At 40.0% G+C, this 21,013-nt stretch overlaps 1 protein-coding gene across 1 annotated transcript in view; it reads left to right on the forward strand.

Moving 5' to 3' along the window:
- The window catches only part of LOC136848081 (T-box transcription factor TBX20-like), a 308,981-nt gene that overhangs the window by 232,617 nt on the left and 55,351 nt on the right, over positions 1 to 21,013 (forward strand). The window contains exons 4-6 of the mRNA XM_067120263.1: positions 10,681 to 10,782; positions 11,666 to 11,837; positions 19,131 to 19,292. Of these exons, the coding sequence (XP_066976364.1) occupies positions 10,681 to 10,782; positions 11,666 to 11,837; positions 19,131 to 19,292 (436 nt within the window). The remainder of the gene's footprint in view (positions 1 to 10,680; positions 10,783 to 11,665; positions 11,838 to 19,130; positions 19,293 to 21,013) is intronic.

Raw genomic sequence — 21,013 nt, forward strand, 5'->3', positions numbered from 1 at the left:
AGTATAACTTTAAGGGACTTTTAATTTTCTCAGTCAAATATAAAGTCACGCAATTTATCTGAGGCAAATTCTTTGAAGGACTCTAAGGCGTCAGGCAGAAAACATTGTTCAAAGTTGCCTCAGTTTTGGTGCGAGCGCAAGCAAACGAATTGTCAAAACACTTCTTAATAAGTTTGGAAGTACAATCCATAGAACGGACTGAAAAGCTGTGTTGCATTGCATGCTAAGCCCAAGTTCCTTCTGCTGCTGCCAAATTCTTTTCTTTTTCTCCAAATCCTTCCTTCAGCAGGAATGTGGTCACTGACTTGCTTGAAGAGGGGGAGGCATCACCAAGCTTATGCCTATCAGTCTTTAAATGACGCTCAGTACCATATTTTCCACCATTTGTTACCGAAAAATACGACATGAACTTTAAACACCTTTTTGCTTTTTTTTTTTTTATATGAAAGGATATTCATTTTCTAAATCTTTATTGAAAGCAGACTTCCTTTTGGGTGGCATGCTGTCATCCTCTTGAGCGATACTTGATTACTACTCGACTACCAACACGTAACAGCTGGACTTAGCCACACACACGCATGGACGAGTGCAAGAGAGGTTACCAGTCGTATCACGCGTGTATAAATAGTGCGTTTGTTTTCATTTTCTTTTATTTGGTTATAGAAAATGGAGCACAATTCATAAATTCTACGGGTAGCTATGCAAGAGCCTTAGAGATTTCGAGAAAAAATATCTTAACTCTTATCTTTGAACAATTAGCAATTTATTACGATCTGCATATGCAATGGGGGACACATGACGGGCAAATTCCTTAAAGGGGGACATTAGAACGTCCCTCGAAAGTAGTGATTTTTGGGGGGACACAGATTCGAAATGGGGACTGTACGTCTGGTCATACAGGCAACGGAAATTTTCTCTAAATTTCCACTGCCTGCAGCTTACATTGACAGGAACCTGCATATGTTAACAAGAAATACGGCCGTGATGAGCTTGTTGATCATCATCATCATCATCATTACCATCACCAACAGCATTTCCTCACTGCAGTAGGCTAAACGTTATCTGGCTTTAACTGGGAACACCTCATTTCCTGCCGGCGAAATAACCTATTCAACACGCAGTTTCCACTGCCTCTTTCGACCCTCCCCACCTATCCCTTCCCCTACCCAGCATCGGTAACCCTGGGGACCACCCCAAAACCTAGCCCTCCTCTCTCCCCTGTACCCGGCACTACCACCATACCCTCCCCATCCCCTGCATTGACATGCTCAACTACGATTTCACCTCTTACTCCAACAGGAGCGACCATGCTTTATGACCTCATTGGCCGATCTAACGACGTGGTTAGACACGCGCAAACTACCGGCGAGCCATCCACAGCTGGCGTAAACCATGGTGTTTGCCGACGCGGCCCAAATGCCTTTTTTATGACAAGGCAGTTTCAGTTGATTATCAGCCGTCTATTCCTCTGGAAAGCCCCTGCCACCCATCGGCTCCCCACCCCCGTCTTCTTCCAGAAGTCAATCATGTGATGGATCACTTCGTCAGGAGCTTGATTTTTGGCTCAAGCGAGTGGAGCGGCAGTGTTATGCATTTAACTAAATGTAATAAAAGAAAATCCAACGATATTTTTTCGACAAGGGACGCGCAGAGTTCCACAGTCTTTATGCTAATGGTGCTCACATTACCAGCACCACCCATGCCATTAATAATTACAGTAAGGATAACGACCAGTCGACATAACTCGGTAACAAATTTCCTCATTCGAAAAGACAGAATCTGCCCAAATGTATACAAACTGCCGTAGAAAGATAAATGCAAAGAGATCACTGACGAGTTCTCTCTCTTCGTGCAGTCGTCTCCTGTGGCCTTAGGCTTTAAGGACCCGCCATTTCCCGGTTAATGGCAAAAACTTGGGTTACGCTTAAAGGCGTAAGATATGCAGCATATAAAAGTAACGTCAGGCATATTTTTGATAATAGGCCATAAGCCCAGAAGTGTGTTTTGTTCCTCACGTTATTGCCACATAGAAGGGTTATTGTACATAGTTTTTTTCGGCAATTTTTGTAAATTAAACGTGATGAAATTGCTTGCTGCGTTAAATCTATATTATTGGCAATCTTTTCCTGTCTGTACCTACAGTCTACTGTATTTAGTCAAACTTGACCTGAGACAGGTTAGAGTTCAATACACAAAAGCCTTCCAAGACCTGGAGCTTTGATACTGGCCAAATACGTGGATGGGTGATCACAAGGCAGCACATGAACAGTAGATGGCTGAGGCACTAGGACTAGCAATTTCATCCTCTGTGAAAATCAATGCTCAGAAACGGGAGGTAATGCACTATTTAATTAACTGCAGTTCAGCCCATCAAAGGACCTTTCCTGAAGATTAGCTTGCATCAAGTTTATCTTACTTGGAATACAACATGCATAAAATACAGAAAAAATTCTCTAAGGTTTTCCAAGAATAAACAGTTATTTCATTTACAATCTCTCTCCCTCTCTACTGTAACATTTATATATATATATATATATATATATATATATATATATATATATATATATATATATATATATATATATATATATATAATATATTATATATATAATATATACATATATTTATCTATAATATATATATATACTGTATTTATCTATTATATAGATACTATATATATATATATATATATATATATATATATATATATATATATATATATATATATATATATATATATATATACAGTATATATGTTGCAGCAAGAAATCCCTGAAATTTTCAGGGAATTCGTGAAATCACCAATTCAGTTAGTAACGTTGGATTCCGAGGGGTTAGTACTAAAACAAGGCGAAACAATGATTCATCTACACTGTTTTGCCATGTTTAGTACTAGCCCTCGGGGATCAAAGCAATGTACTTAAGTAAATTGGTGATTTCACAAATTTCTGAAAATTTCAGGCATTTCAGAAATCCCTGGTTTCATAGTCGTATTGTAACACACACATACACACATATATATATATATATATATATATATATATATATATATATATATATATATATATATACATATATATATATATATATATATATATATATATATTATATATATATATATATATATATATATATATATATATATATATATATATATATATATATACACACACCTGGCTTTTAATAATCACAAATTGGATATTGAACGATATTTGTAGCGCAATATTTATGAATATATCAAAAGGCACTTGTGTGTAAGTGTAAATGGCAAAAATTCATAATTAGCCAAGTATTACAAACTTACAAATCAGCTATTAATGTGGAGGTGGGCTGATATATATTCTAAATACAGAACCAGAATTTGACAGGCAAATGTACAGCAAGGTCGGTATCAACTTATACCTGTCTTGGTGGCTTTGTGCTCAAAGTTAGTCTATCATTGCTTGTAAACCATGCAACGGTTCGAACCCGCCCGGTGACGAAGCTCATATCAATTATAATCGCACTTTGGTGTCAGTTATTCCCGAGGTATAGCGAACTGAAAATTTTATATATATATATATACATATATAAATATATATATATATATATATATATATATAATACATATATATATATATATATATATATATATATATATATATATATATATATATATATATATATATATATATATATATATATATATATATATATATATATATATATATATATATACTGCATATATTGATATGCAAAAGCAAAAAGTGTACGTAGACAAAATTTCAGGGGAGGATATGAAAACACAAGAATAAAAGGTGCCAAGTGCTAAAACCTAGACAGTGGGCTTAAACGATGTCCAAGACGGGTTTTGAAAGAATATTTAGCCAAACAAGCTGATGATGCTGACAAGGCCAAGTACTCAGGGAGTGACACTGTCGTTATGATAGCCCAAATAACGGTTAATGAAACATCCAAGAGTGAAAAGAAAAATAGGAAAATATCTGCCAAAAGTGGGAACGTGTCAGTAACGTCAGCAAAAGAAAGACAACGCTAGGCGGAACTTCTTTGTGAGGTCTTGAGAGGATAACTTGACTGATATACCAAAATCTGACCATGACCTGAATTTGCCAAGGAATGAATTCAGTACTTGAGTCCGGCAGATGGAAAACACCTGGTTATAACTGAATCACTGTAGAGATGATTTCAGCTGGAACTGAAATAACACTTCCTATACAAACTAGACTGTTGAGCAGAATAAGAAATGAGGATACACAGCCTGGTCAATGGGGATTGGAAGTCATGCCTAAGGTACAATAGAAAGGTGACCTGATGCAATGGGTTAACTACAGTGTCTTTGCACTGGAGACAGAAACTGTTAAAAGGTAAGTGTAAACAACCTGGTTTTAGACAAGGCAGGAGTAGCACAGGTCAGGGATTTGTGTTAGGTCACAACTATGAGCGGCAGTGTATGGAATTTGAAGAGCCCTTTCTGCTGTCTTTTGTTGATTACGAAAAGGTTACTTGACAGCGTTCGTAGACCAATATTATGGCTAGGCTTGCGTCACTCCGGTATGTTTTTTAATATGCAAAGCTATCGGAAACGATCCATCGTTCCGTTAAATATTTAAAGTTAATTAAACTTATGCTTCGTTCCGCTGAATATGCAAAGCTAACCGAAATTATCCTTGAACGAAGCAGATGCAAAGCTGATGTTAATGGGGTCTTGTCAAGTGAGTTCATAGTAAACAGTGTGGTGCTTGGAGGAGATACTGTTTCACCTTCTCTGTTTCCCCCTCTCATAGACTTCATATTGAAAAACAGAGGTCGGAAACGGAAGGGGTTTAGACTGGAGTTGCGATAGAGAACTTGACAACTACAATGTATGGATGATGCTGTTTTAATCAACAAATTGCTAGAAAAATTGTTAAGCTTGAACAAACGCATGAAATAAAATTAAATGTAGATAGAGTTAATTAAAGTCGAATCTTTTAAATATTTAGGAAAAAAGATATCCAACACAGCTTCTCTTGAGTTCGACATTAGTGAAAGACTAAAAAACGCAAACCAAACGATAAGCAGGCTAAATAAAATTTGTTAAAATCAAATAGATCGAAACTGCATACGAAAGCCTAAAGCTTTGAAAGTGAGATGACACGTTGGGGTTAGACATGTTAGAGTTAGAAATGATAACCATAAGGGAAATTAAGGAAGATGTAGATGAGATAAAAATGACAAGGAGACGGAGATAATTGGACATGCCCTTCGTACAATTCCCTGGGAAATATTACGTTATGGGGTCTGCTGGGCGCCTGCGGGCACTACAAAAGTTGGAAGACCCACACCTACTGGATGAGAACTGACAGATGAGTGGACTGGAGATGAAAAACAAGTGGACAGATTATGAAGGGTTGGTGGCAATGACACACAACACACACACAAATATATATATATATATATATATATATTTATATTATACATATATACACAGTATATCAGGAAAAACAAGCACTGTATATATTGTGATTTTGTGGTTAAGACACTCCTAATTTGCAAAGGGGGAAGCAGGCTAACCCCTTCTGCAGCCATCCCTTCTAAGGGGAAAAGACTAACTGGTGAAATAAAACACACGCACATACGCACACACACACACACACACACACTTTGAGTGGCTATGGAAACAAAGATGGTTATGAATAAAGGGATTCCAGAGCTGGTGTCTCGTATGGCAATAATGTAGATGCTGAATGTGAATGAAGGAAAAGGGTTAAAGCTGTTGAGATGAATGTTTGCACGGTATATGGAATGCAAGAAGAATGGAACAAGTGAGAACTGTAGTAATAAATACAAGTGGTAACAAGAATAGCGCACGTGAAAGGATGGATCAGAATGTTTTGAGATGGTTTGGTTTTGTGGAAAGAATGGGAGTGACTGGGTGACGAAAAGTTGATAACTTCGAAGTGTAAAGAGACAGGAGGAAAGGAAATGGAAACAGTTGGTTAGGTAGACTGAAAGAGGTACTGGAGAGGAAACATCTCGATATTAAGAATGAAAATGCGCCAAAGGACGCCGTGAATAGCGCGGTGCAGAGTGCGCGCGCGCGCGTGTGTGTGTGTGTGTGGGGGGATCAACGCTCTTATGATAAACCTTCTGCTTAGGCGTTTGATGCTGCTGATGTTCAACTAAGAATAAGTGGTTGATGTGTGAATAAGGTAGTGGCAATTGTGGCTCGTTTTTCTCAGGAACCACCCCTGCTAAAGGAAAGAGCCCAACGTGGGTGTGGGTTAGAGAGAGAGAGAGAGAGAGAGGGATAATTCGACGACATAAAGAAAACTTAATTTCTTCTTATATTAATCATGATTGTAATTTCCCGGTAATGCAATCGGTACAATCTTTGTATAAAAGCGTTATAGGCTGACGAATGCATCCCTCCTGATAGAAAGAAAACACATGAAAAAATAAATCAAACGTAAAGAAACAAATAAGGCGTGCAAGTATTACCCTCTAAAATGAAAAAAAAAAAACAAAAAAAAAACATAAAATAAATAGATCTTAATTGGACGTCCCTACTTCATAAAAATATATTACGGCCTATGCTTTCATTTCAAAAATAGATTATGTCAGAATAAAGCATTAAGATAAATATGCCAATAAAACCAAAAAGTTCCTATTTCACAGATAAAATTTTACCATAAAAATTTTACTATTACCAATAAACATATCAAGCATACAATAAATGTCCTCATATCATGGTCAGATGTCTGTGAATACTGTCGTTCAGGTCATCTACTTAGCATCGATAATCTACATCAAATATTCTGCGTTCAGATAAAACAGGGAAAACTGTATCATTTTATCGCCTTATTTCGATAACCGTCGTCAGGCAAAGCGGAAACCGCAAATGTAAATAATTAACTGGTTAGTTCAAGCTGTGGAATCGTAAACCGTTTTTTCAGTATTTATACTTTCTCATTACTTTTATTACTTGTATTAAGATAATTCATCACCCCTTATTTCAGGAACACATTTAAGCGACGTTGCTTCCTCGTAAATGGAACTTTTGAGAACGTTACCTATTTAGAGTCACAATGCCCTACTAGTATGGGACAAAATCCATATCAGCTACAGACATATATAAGAGTGAGTATATTTGGTTATTACATAAAACGTAAAGGAAAAGTCAGCACTGGGATCCAACGAAACTTTGTAAATATCTATGGTGCCTGGAGACTGTTGAGAAGACACCATTTGTCCACATCAAGCCTCTTGCTTCTTTCAAAGATTCATCACCCTTAAGAGACATCTAAGCCAAGGTCTAGACATTGATCTAAACCAGCCAACTAACCCAAAGAGAACGCACAAGCCAGCGGTAAAAAAAAAAGAAGAAAAAAAAAAAAGTTAAAAAATGCGCCGAAGTTTCTTCGGCGCAATCGAGTTTTCTGTACAGCCACCACAGCAGATAATCAAGGTCACCGAAAACAGATCTATCTTTCGGTGGTCTCGGTATAATGTTGTGTGAGCCGCGGCCCATGAAACTTTATCCACGGCCCGGTGGTGGCCTGTCCTTTATCGTTGCCAGAAGCACGATTATGGCTAACTTTAACCTTAAATGAAATAAAAACTACTGAGGCCAGAGGGTTGCAGTTTGGTATGTATGATGATTGGAGGGTGGATGATCAACGTACCAATTTGCAGCCCTCTAGCCTTAGTAGTTTTCAAGATCTGAGAGCGGACAGAACAAGTGCGGACGGACAGACAAAGCCGGCACAATAGTTTTCTTTTACAGAAAATTAAAAATACATTGTCTCCGTATCGGGACCCGAGGCCATACCGAAAACTAATCAGCTTTTTACGTATTTTGTCAACGCACAGACACACAAACAGACCCAATGTAATATAAAAGTATATAATAAAAAAATCTTCACGGAATATTTCACTGAGCAACAAATTTAATAAAAAAATGGTGTCTAACTTTGTCGTTGGTGTTGCAGATTAAGCCGGATTGATGACAGCAAAATCTCTTGTTTGCATAGTTTCATATAATATCAGCATTGTGAACCTTTTACTTTTCTCCGTGTCTCCTAATTCATCTGCACTGTTTAGTGGCCGAGGTAAAAATCCGAGCCGATTTGCCTTTCTCTGACTCCTCATAAACGAATCCACAGTTAGCAGTGATTTCCTTTTTCTAGCGACATTTAAATGCAATGAGGACACCCGAAGCAACAGCAAGTTCTTCAGAAAGACCTTAAACATTTTTCTCGTTCTGTCGCTCAAATCAAAATTTTGGCCGTGAACTCTCATTAAAGAAAGAAAGGCCACCCCGTATTTCCCAATTTCTTAAATAAAAATATCCATTTGCAACCTGAAGCTATAGTTAGGAAATATCCTCTGGAAGACTGGAAGAATTTTTGCTTCGTCGATATGGGCGTTATCCCTCTCTCGCTCTCGCTCTCTCTCTCTCTCAAAAAAAAAAAAAAAAAAAAAGAAAAAACATTAAATATATCTAAATATATATATATATATATATATATATATATATATATATATATATATATATATATATATATATATATATATATATATTATGCACACTTATATATACACGTGTGTGTGTGATGGGGGATTAATCAGCCAGTGTTTAGGCTATACTTCCCTCAAAAAGGAGGTATTTACCGCCATAATGAGGTGGAACCCTCACAGCGTGTTGAATATTAGGGGTGAGGGGTCTCGCTCCTAAACACAGATAATGCCACACACCAACGTGTTACCCGGAAGAACCAAGAACAACGTGACGAGCAACTGGGTCTTACCCTTAATGCTTTGGTCAATTAGAAACCAAATTTGCTCTTTTGGTTTATAATTTTCCTCATTGCCATTATCATTTCATGAAGTTCTTATTCTTCACTCCTTTTGTTTCGAATTGCTGTCATTATTCTTGTGATGGCCCTCATGGCTGAAAACCTATTCGTCGTAATTAATAACGGTACCATTATTCTGAAATTTTCTTATTCTTTTTTCATCTCTTTCATTGCATATTTTCATGTTCAACCATTTCCTTTCGAATCGCCATCATTATTTTCATAAACTGTTTCACGACTAAAGATATTTCATTTGTACGCTTTTTGAATATCTAAACCATGCTGTGATCAACCAATGAAAATTGAACGCCAAAGAAAATTGAACGCCAATGAAAATTGAACGCATGTCGTGGAATTGTAGCATCGGTAACAATTACCACAAACACATGTAATGAAACTGGTTTCACAAACTCTCACCGCTTTTCTACTAAAATGATCTGAAAATTTCACAGTAATGAGATCTGTAATTCCCCAAGTTCTAATATAAATTTCCAACAAAAAATTTTGTCGATGCACTTATTTCATGTGACATATTCCCCCACACCTGACTAGAGTAAAAATATCCTCTAACCGGTTTATTTTTAATATCAATATTATCAGTATAGAATGTATACCTCCGCCAAGGCATCTCTGGTGAGAGTGACTAGGGTGCTTCCAACTGAGAAGTCTTGGCTTTGATCTCGATGTGTGGTAGAAAATTATTTCTAAAAAATTTCACCCGTTGATAATCTCACTAATTATTACTGTGGATTAATAAATCATAGCAAAGAGCAAAACACGACATTAATCGTTATCAGAAATCACGGCTGACCTCAGATGATAGCATCAATGTAAAATTCAAAACTCGAAGGGTTCGAGACCGAAACACTTGCTTAATAGCGGCTTTAAAAGCAAGATTAAGACAACATAAAAATATCATATCTTTTTGGAAACCATTAATAAATCTGTCTGATTTAAGGTTTGTCGTTTTTGTTTTCACCCAAAGCTTCTAGGTTATTTTCACTGACACTTCTCACATACACACACGCGCGCACACATAATGACTAAACATACACTTGTCATAAACACAAAAATGATGTGGATGTATGTATATGTCACGTCACAACAATGACAGAATATTATAGACACTTTTAACAAATGCGAAATATGCAGCAAGCACACACAACTGCCTTAAAGAAAAATGACTTTTCATCCATCACTGAAGAAATGCACTGCCTACAACAGGACCGCTTCAGCATTTCTAAATAATCCTGAGTACACGCACCATTCCTTACTATAAATAGGAGCTTTTATAGTCCTTTATCAGGGAAAAGACATGTCTCTCTGGAAAACAGCACTAGCCCCTGTCAACAAAAAGGAACTCCTTAAGCACTTCAAAATAATACAAAGAATATTGAAAAAACGGATTATTCTTCCAATCAGTAATAAAACTACTTTTTTTTCAACAGCAAAACGCCTCTCCTCTCTCTCTCTCTCTCTCTCTCTCTCTCTCTCATGAGACTCCCCTTCTGTGCCACTCCTAAATCAAAACCATTCTCTCTCTCTCTCTCTCTCTCTCTCTCTCTCTCTCTCTCTCTCTCTCTCTCTCTCTCTCATGAGACTCCCCTTCTGTGCCACTCCTAAATCAAAACCATTCTCTCTCTCTCTCTCTCTCTCTCTCTCTCTCTCTCTCTCTCTCTCTCTCTCTCTCTCTCTCTCTCTACAGAAAATAATTGCCTAAAATAATTTCTCAACAGCGACAAGACTTCTCTCTCAAAAAATGTCTTCATTTCACTGTCTCTTAAGAAGTCACAGGCCTCCTCTCAAACTTTTCTAACTTGATTTTGTCTCCCCCCTACTGCAGGAGGATGTTCCCGACGGTGCGAGCTTCCTTCACGGGTCTCAAGAGCGACGACCGATACATCGTCCTTCTGGACATCGTTCCCATGGACAACAAAAGATACAGGTGAGATGACGTCATTCAAGTTAATGAACTTGTGAAGTAGCATAATGGTCTAAGTCTGTTACATTCCTCCTACCCTCTCTCTCTCTCTCTCTCTCTCTCTCTCTCTCTCTCTCTCTCTCTCTCTCTCTCTCTCATACATACATACTGTAAGTATAAGCAGTATTACAGTATATGGTATATTCGTGTGCACAACTGCATACCATCCAATGAGTGTAACTCATTTTGGATTCAGTAAGTATTCACTAACATTTGCATGAATGTTTATACTTAAAAGGATTTATTGAGGCTTATCTACAGCATGGAAGCGAAAAGTGTTGGTTGAATATGTATGGGTAAATTTTAGTAGCTGTTGAAATAATTGTGGGAGAAAAATTGCAAAAGGACAAATGTGGCTGTAAAGACTGAACGTGTGCATTGGAGTGGATTGGTTAAGTAGTGAGAATGGAAGCAGTGAGATTGGAGAGATTTAAAAAAAAAAAATTATTTCGGAGTGAAAAACGAGTGGTAACGGTCTGATATTCAAGAAGGTAAATGACAGGCAAATGACTGAAATAACTGGTTTTTTTTTTTTTTTTTGTAAGTGCATGGAGAAACTATGAAACTCGTAGAAACTTTCTGCAAAGGCTTCCTTGTTTACAGTAAATGGAGGATGGCGTTTACAATGACTGCTGACTAATATTTCTTAATAACTATCCCATACCAAAGTTACGTTCACCTGCTAAAAGCATGGAGAGAGAGAGAGAGAGAGAGAGAGAGAGAGAGAGAGAGAGAGAGAGAGAGAGAGAGAGTCGGTACTTCAAAATCCATGGAGTTGGTGAATAAGAAATTATGCTGCCATTAGACTAGCTTAATCTAATCATATATGATATTCCGGCTTCCACAGATACGCGTACCACCGATCGTCGTGGCTAGTGGCCGGAAAAGCAGACCCACCTCCGCCATACCGGCTGTATCCGCATCCGGACTCTCCCTACACCGGCGACCAACTCAAGAAACAGATCGTCTCTTTCGAGAAAGTCAAACTTACCAATAACGAGATGGACAAACACGGACAGGTAAGAACTGTAATTACTAGTAGCACAGACAGACTCACACGCAACAACTGCTAATGCAGCACTCCTCAGTCTTTTAAATAAGTAACCTACACTGCAAAACTACAAGTTTCTTGAAAATAAGATCAATGTCATATCCGAGGTAATTCTTGCTCTCTGTTTTCACGAGTCTCATTCCAAAGTTCAATTGTATTAAGTTCTTATTTTGATTAGTTATTTCTCCTAAATGGTATCTTCTTTACTCTCTGTATTTCTATACTGGACTGCTTTCCTATGGAGTCCTCATGCTTGTAGGAGCTTTTCCAGTTAGGGTTGCAGATGATCTGCTGGTAACAACATATTAGACAGTGTTGCCTAAAACAACCAACATCCCTTTCAGGCACTTGGTAAAAAATTATAAGACCATTTTAAGACTATTGGGAACAGACTGATGCTGGCTTTCCCATCAATTACGGTCCATTACGAATGCTTCTACATAACTCAGAATTGTCTGGTCTACTTTCAGAATATCCTGCCCTTCCCAAATAAACTACAGCTTTTACTCTCAACACGTCCTTTATATTTTATACGATGAAAAATCATTCTTAATGTGGTCACCTGGTCACCATTACACAACGGGGAGAAGTGCTTAGAACCTACTGGGAAGGTTTTGACTTCATCAATGGCAACAAGGTTCTTCATGCAGCACAGTAGCTTTTGCGGTGTCTCTTGCTCAATCTAACTGGCAAACATTCAGGAGTCGCCCTCATGTTTTGACTTCATCAATGGCAACAAGGTTCTTTTATGCAGCACTGTAGATTTTGTGGGTGTCTCTTGCTCTATCCAACTGGCAAACATTCAGGAGTCGCCCTCATGTTTTGACTTCATCAATGGCAACAAGGTTCTTCATGCAAAACTGTAGCTTTTGTCCATCCAACTGGCAAACACTCAGGAGTCGCCCTCATGTTTTGACTTCATCAATGGCAACAAGGTTCTTCATGCAGCACTGTAGCTTTTGTCGGTGTCTCTTGCTCTATCCAACTGGCAAACATTCAGAGTCGCCCTCATGTTTTGACTTCATCAATGGCAACAAGGTTCTTCATGCAGCACAGTAGCTTTTGTCGTGTTTCTTGCTCTATCCAACTGGCAAACATTCAGGAGTCGCCCTCATGTTTTGACTTCATCAATGGCAACAAGGTTCTTCATGCAGCACTGTAGCTTTTGTGGGTGTCTCTTGCTCTATCCAACTGGCAAACACTCAGGAGTCGCCCTCATGTTTTGACTTCATCAATGGCAACAAGGTTCTTCATGCAGCACTGTAGCTTTTGTCGGTGTCTCTTGCTCTATCCAACTGGCAAACACTCAGGAGTTGTCCTCATGTTTTGACTTCATCAATGGCAACAAGGTTCTTCATGCAGCACTGTGGCTTTTGTCGGTGTCTCTTGCTCTATCCAACTGGCAAACACTCAGGAGTCGCCCTCATGTTTTGACTTCATCAATGGCAACAAGGTTCTTCATGCAGCACTGTAGCTTTTTCATCAATGTCGGTGTCTCTTTGCTCTATCCAACTGGCAAACACTCAGGAGTCGCCCTCATGTTTTGACTTCATCAATGGCAACAAGGTTCTTCATGCAGCACTGTAGCTTTTGTCGGTGTCTCTTGCTCCATCCAACTGGCAAACATTCAGGAGTCGCCCTCATGTTTTGACTTCATCAATGCCAACAAGGTTCTTCATGCAGCACTGTAGCTTTTGTCGGTGTCTCTTGCTCTATCCAACTGGCAAACACTCAGGAGTCGCCCTCATGTTTTGACCTCATCAATGGCAACAAGGTTCTTCATGCAGCACAGTAGCTTTTGTCGGTGTTTCTTGCTCTATCCAATTGGCAAACACTCAGGAGTCGCCCTCATGTTTTGACTTCATCAATGGCAACAAGGTTCTTCATGCAGCACTGTAGCTTTTGTCGGTGTCTCTTGCTCTATCCAACTGGCAAACACTCAGAGTCGCCCTCATGTTTTGACTTCATCAATGGCAACAAGGTTCTTCATGCAGCAAGCTTTTTCGGTGTTTCTTCATCCAATTGCAAAACACTCAGTTTTGAGTCACCTCATGTTTTGACTTCATCAATGGCAACAAGGTTCTTATGCAGCACAGTAGCTTCTGTGGGTGTCTCTTGCTCTATCCAACTGGCAAACACTCAGGAGTCGCCCTCATGTTTTGACCTCATCAATGGCAACAAGGTTCTTCATGCAGCACTGTAGCTTTTGTCGGTGTCTCTTGCTCTATCCAATTGGCAAACACTCAGGAGTCGCCCTCATGTTTTGACTTCATCAATGGCAACAAGGTTCTTCATGCAGCACTGTAGCTTTTGTCGGTGTCTCTTGCTCTATCCAACTGGCAAACACTCAGGAGTCGCCCTCATGTTTTGACCTCATCAATGGCAACAAGGTTCTTCATGCAGCACTGTAGCTTTTGTGGGTGTCTCTTGCTCTATCCAACTGGCAAACACTCAGGAGTCGCCCTCATGTTTTGACTTCATCAATGGCAACAAGGTTCTTCATGCAGCACAGTAGCTTTTGTCGGTGTTTCTTGCTCTATCCAACTGGCAAACATTCAGGAGTCGCCCTCATGTTTTGACTTCATCAATGGCAACAAGGTTCTTCATGCAGCACTGTAGCTTTTGTGGGTGTTTCTTGCTCTATCCATCTGGCAAACATTCAGGAGTCGCCCTCATGTTTTGACTTCATCAATGGCAACAAGGTTCTTCATGCAGCACTGTAGCTTTTGTCGGTGTCTCTTGCTCCATCCAACTGGCAAACACTCAGGAGTCGCCCTCATGTTTTGACTTCATCAATGGCAACAAGGTTCTTCATGCAGCACTGTAGCTTTTGTCGGTGTCTCTTGCTCTATCCAACTGGCAAACACTCAGAGTCACCCTCATGTTTTGACTTCATCAATGGCAACAACAAGCACAGTAGCTTCTTCTCTTTGCTCTATGGCAACACTCAGTAGCTTTTTTGACCTCATCAATGGCAACAAGGTGTCTCTTTGCTCTATCCAACTGGCAAACACTCAGGAGTCGCCCTCATGTTTTGACTTCATCAATGGCAACAAGGTTCTTCATGCAGCACTGTAGCTTTTGTCGGTGTCTCTTGCTCTATCCAACTGGCAAACACTCAGGAGTCGCCCTCATGTTTTGACCTCATCAATGGCAACAAGGTTCTTCATGCAGCACTGTAGCTTTTTGTGGGTGTCTTTGCTCTGGCAAACACTCAGGGTCGCCCTCATGTTTTGACTTGCTTCTATCCAACTTTTGTCGGTGTTTCAAACTGGCAAACATTCAGGAGTCGCCCTCATGTTTTGACTTCATCAATGGCAACAAGGTTCTTCATGCAGCACTGTAGCTTTTGTGGGTGTTTTTGCTTTTCTGGCAAACATTCAGGTGCGCCTCATGTTTTTGACTCATTGGCAACAAGGTTCTATGCAACTGTAGGCAAACACACTCAGGAGTCGCCCTCATGTTTTGACTTCATCAATGGCAACAAGGTTCTTCATGCAGCACTGTAGCTTTGTCGGTGTCTCTTGCTCTATCCAACTGGCAAACACTCAGGAGTCGCCCTCATGTTTTGACTTCATCAATGGCAACAAGGTTCTTCATGCAGCACTGTAGCTTTGTGGGTGTCTCTTGCTCTATCCAACTGGCAAACACTCAGAGTCGCCCTCATGTTTTGACTTCATCAATGGCAACAAGGTTCTTCATGCAGCACTGTGGCTTTTGTCGGTGTCTCTTGCTCTATCCAACTGGCAAACACTCAGGAGTCACCCTAATGTTTTGACTTCATCAATGGCAACAAGGTTCTTATGCAGCACAGTAGCTTCTGTGGGTGTCTCTTGCTCTATCCAACTGGCAAACACTCAGGAGTCGCCCTCATGTTTTGACTTCATCAATGGCAACTGACTAGCTTTTGTCGGTGTCTCTGTTTCATCCAACTGGCAAACACTCAGGAGTCGCCCTCATGTTTTGACTTCATCAATGGCAACAAGGTTCTTCATGCAGCACTGTAGCTTTGTCGGTGTCTCTTGCTCTATCCAACTGGCAAACACTCAGGAGTCGCCCTCATGTTTTGACTTCATCAATGGCAACAAGGTTCTTCATGCAGCACTGTAGCTTTTGTCGGTGTCTCTTGCTCTATCCAACTGGCAAACACTCAGGAGTCGCCCTCATGTTTTGACTTCATCAATGGCAACAAGGTTCTTCATGCAGCACTGTAGCTTTTGTGGGTGTTTCTTGCTCTATCCAACTGGCAAACATTCAGGAGTCGCCCTCATGTTTTGACTTCATCAATGGCAACAAGGTTCTTCATGCAGCACTGTAGCTTTTGTGGGTGTTTCTTGCTCTATCCATCTGGCAAACATTCAGGAGTCGCCCTCATGTTTTGACTTCATCAATGGCAACAAGGTTCTTCATGCAGCACTGTAGCTTTTGTCGGTGTCTCTTGCTCTATCCAACTGGCAAACACTCAGGAGTCGCCCTCATGTTTTGACTTCATCAATGGCAACAAGGTTCTTCATGCAGCACTGTAGCTTTTGTCGGTGTTTCTTGCTCTATCCAACTGGCAAACATTCAGAGTCGCCCTCATGTTTTGACTTCATCAATGGCAACAAGGTTCTTCATGCAGCACTGTAGCTTTGTGTCGTCTCTCTTGCTCTATCCAACTGGCAAACACTTCAGGAGTCGCCTCATGTTTTGACTTCATCAATGGCAACAAGGTTCTTCATGCAGCACTGTAGCTTTTGTGTTTCTTGGTGTTTCTTGCAATGGCAACAAAGGTTCTTCATACCTTTTCTCTATCCAAACTGGCAAACACTCAGGAGTCGCCCTCATGTTTTGACTTCATCAATGGCAACAAGGTTCTTCATGCAGCACTGCGGCTTTTGTGGGTGTCTCTTGCTCTATCCAACTGGCAAACATTCAGGAGTCGCCCCTCATGTTTTGACTTCATCAATGGCAACAAGGTTCTTCATGCAGCACTGTAGCTTTTGTCGGTGTGTTTCTTGCTCTATCCAACTGGCAAACATTCAGGAGTCGCCTCTCATGTTTTGACCTCATCAATGGCAACAAGGTTCTTCATGCAGCACTGTAGCTTTTGTGGGTGTTTCTTGCTCTATCCATCTGGCAAACATTCAGGAATCGCTCTCATGTTTTGACCTCATCAATGGCAACAAGGTTCTTCATGCAGCACTGTGGCTTTTGTGGGTGTTTCTTGCTCTATCCAACTGGCAAACATTCAGGAGTCGCCCTCATGTTTTGACTTCATCAATGGCAACAAGGTTCTTCATGCAGCACTGTAGCTTTTGTGGGTGTTTCTTGCTCTATCCATCTGGCAAACATTCAGGAATCGCTCTCATGTTTTGACTTCATCAGTGGCAACAAGGTTCTTCATGCAGCACTGTAGCTTTTGTGGGTGTCTCTTGCTCTATCCAACTGGCAAACATTCAGGAGTCGCCCTCATGTTTTGACTTCATCAATGACAAGAAGGTTTTTCATGCAGCACTGTAGCTTTTGTGGGTGTTTCTTGCTCTATCCAACTGTCAAACATTCAGGAGTCGCCCTCACGCTTGAAGATCACTTAGCTTCTAATTCCTACAATCTACTCTCTAAAGCCCAATGTTCGGTGATATGACCAGGAGCCCTTCCTGATCCACAGCTAAACCTTTATTCACATATCTATTGCATATGTGGGACTTATGCTTCTGCAACATTAACGCACCTACTGCTTAGAGAAGTGGAGCTTGTAAATATCCCTCTCTTTAAAATACGGCTGAAAATTTTTCTTCCACCTTCCATCATTCTCTGCGTTTGCTCTCCGTGACCACACATTATTCTTTTCTTCAGCTGCCTTACTTCCCCGAAGTTTTCTATTTGGGAGTCTGGGGGACTACATACCACTTATACTTGATGCAGAAGAGAACATGGGCCTCGTCTTCTACGATGAAAACAAGCATTCAGCATCCAACCCATATCCGAGTCATCGCAAAAATGCATCCAGTATTCTTGATCTTTTCTTTGTCATCAACTTTTGAACTTTTATGAAATATCTCCTCATTCTGTGTCTTCTGACAACAAAGCCAAGTTATGTGTTATTATGGCACATTTAGGCTAGTGTTGGATGTCATCCTTACACCATTATACTTCGCCCTGATTTTTATACAGTGTATTAATTAACGCTTTGCAGTTATTTGTCTTACACAGTCATTTGTAATCTTCCAGCCTCCCACCAACAAATATTTCTCTGTCTTTAAGTTGATTTGGCGTACTCTTCCTATTCTTGTTAAGAATGACCTTCCATCATTATTTACTTCCTTTATAAAGTGACCTTTGCCCTTGGAAAAACACATTCCTAAGTTCTCGCTTGATTCGTTTTCTTCTTTCTGTTCTATACTTCTTTAAAAATGCAATTTCAGATGTATTATTTACAATAACATTTCCCAGGCCATTGCATCACCACTGAATAGTTTAAGCTCACGACGGGACTCATCATTTGTTAGTCTTACTGTATATTTTCACGTGATTTAATGTTATACATATACATGGAGTGTATATCCGTACGTGCCTTTATTTCCACTCTAACTCAGTGATAGTTCAATTAAATCAAGTGTTATCTGCACTGTAAATCAAGTGTTTTATACACTATCTTAAAATTACACAGAAGAGATAAGGATATGATATTAATACAATCCAAAAGGCTCTAAAGCAATGACTGTTATATAAAACATTTGATTTAGAGTGTAGATAACACTTGATTTAAGTGAACTACCACTGAGTTAGAGTGCAAATAAAGACACGTACGTATATACACTCCATGTATATGTATAACATTAACTCACGTGAAAATATACAGTAAGACTAACAAATGACGAGTCCCGTCGTGAGCTTAAACTATTCACTGGTGATGCAATGGCCTGGGAAATGTTATTGTAAATAATACATCTGAAATTGCATTTTTAGAGAAACATAGAACAGAAAGAAGAAAACGAATCAAATGAGAACTTAGGAATGTGTTTTCTTCACGTATTTCTTGCAGCCTGTTATATAACAGGCTGCAAGAAATACGTCCCCGAGAATCCGTTTCGATTAACAGAGGCAAAAATATCCCCACAGAACTGGAAACCATTTTTATTCTTGATGTAAAATAATTTCTTTAGACGTGTGAGAACGAAAGCAACCAGTCCTATTGAAATGAAATATAAAAGAAGCCTTCCGTCTCTTCCAACACCCTGATATTTATTCCGAGCACATCTTCTTTCCCCGTGGCCAGATTGTCTTAAATTCGATGCATCGCTACCAGCCGAGAATTCACTTGGTTCGACGCCACGATTCCGGTCAGGGGCCCGTGACCGATTTGGACCTGGAGGACCACAAGACCTTTATCTTCTCCGAGACCGTCTTCACAGCCGTCACTGCTTATCAGAACCAGCTGGTAAGTCTCCTTTTAAGTCTTTTTTTATGTTTTTTATATAATACAATGAACTTCTTAATTTCTGTTTCACAGACTTCGATGTATTTCTCGAATTAAGAATTTTGTTAGTAGGCCTACACGATATCACATTCAGAAAAAATGATCTAGATTTATCGTTGTCCTTTAAAGAAAATATTGTTTTTTTTTTCTGCTTCCATGTATTCATCTTCGTCAAATTAGATATCTTCTGCAAAATATATGCAAACACCTAGTTTACTTTAACAGATTTCATTTACTTACTTCGGACCGTTCCAGCTGGAAATTGGCACCTGACTGACAGAGACTAAGCAAATTTCAGTGTATTCCTGATTAACAAGTTAAATTTTACAAGAAAATCAAACAAAGTTTCATTTCCGTAAAAAAAGCTATCTAGCCTCTATGTCATCCAGAGCTAGCAGTGTTGCGCATTCAGTCAGAGAGAGAGAGAGAGAGAGAGAGAGAGAGAGAGAGAGAGAGAGAGAGAGAGAGAGAGTGGAGGCAAATGCACAAATAAATGATAAAAAAGGGAGTAAGAGAAGTCAACCCGAGGTTATTAAATTAGGGGGTCCTCCGGGATGCTGGCGTGCATTATCCCAATACAGCGTCCGCATCATTGAGCCTCCCACCTGCCAAATGCAGCGACGTGTAATTGGCCGAATTGGAATTAGTTGAATTAAAATGGCGAGTTGACGAACGGTGAGGGGAATCAGTGTCGCCGCTCTGATACGCCAAATTCAGTCGCCCTCCGCAATTACGACAGAGGTTTGCTGATGATAACGCAATGACGGCTGTCGATAAAGCGATTGTTTGGGTATTAATGCAATTGGGTAAAGGTTTCGATGGCATCCACGTAATGGAGTAGTTGGGTATATCAGCAACGCGATTCTACAGTACTCTGTACTTCTCTCTCTCTCTCTCTCCTCCCCCCTCCCCCAACCCCTCACCATTCCTCCTATCAAGCCCACCCCACTCCTTGCTAATTCCCCATTACATTCCCCATCCTCTTACCTACCTTCCACCATCACCATCCCTCTCCCTATCCCACCCGACTCTTCCTCCTCCTCCTCCTCCTCCTCCTCCTCCTCCTCCGCCTCCTCCTCCTCCTTCTCTTACCCACACACGATGATATGCGGTGGTGTTATGGCGAATGCAATTCCAATGGAAAGGGATTCCGCCTCTAACGCATACAGTCATTTACCACGGATATAACTATAAAGACTAAACGCTCTTTCTTTTTTCGTCCGAATAAATTTGGCCCCGGGACCGACGAATTCGAAATCAATACGCAAATTTTTCATTTTCGTTCCCAGCAGATTTAACTGGATTTCTGAACTCCGAAACCTATGCGTGTGATATTCTAGGCCATTGTATAAAAGGAACGAATATCTATAAATGTATTTCCTGCAGATAAAAACAGTTTGCATCCAGGAGGAGGAGGAGGAGGAGGAGGAGGAGGAGGAGGAGGAAGGGAAGATGGGCAGGAGGATGGGAGGATCTCCCCTCCTCTTCCCTGGATTCTGTGGTCGTGTTTTAACAGCACAAAGAGCATCGTTCTCCGGCGAGATCGAATGTTGATTTTCAAAAGATGCTAATGCACCTCTGAAATCATTCTCCTCATCGGGAGTGATTCAGTAACACTTGTGTTCCTCTATAAGCTGCGATATACAGGCTGTCCTTGAAGTTTTTACATTCGGAATGAACGT

This window comes from Macrobrachium rosenbergii, chromosome 18, assembly GCF_040412425.1.
Source record: "Macrobrachium rosenbergii isolate ZJJX-2024 chromosome 18, ASM4041242v1, whole genome shotgun sequence".
Classification (NCBI taxonomy): Eukaryota; Metazoa; Arthropoda; class Malacostraca; order Decapoda; family Palaemonidae; genus Macrobrachium; species Macrobrachium rosenbergii.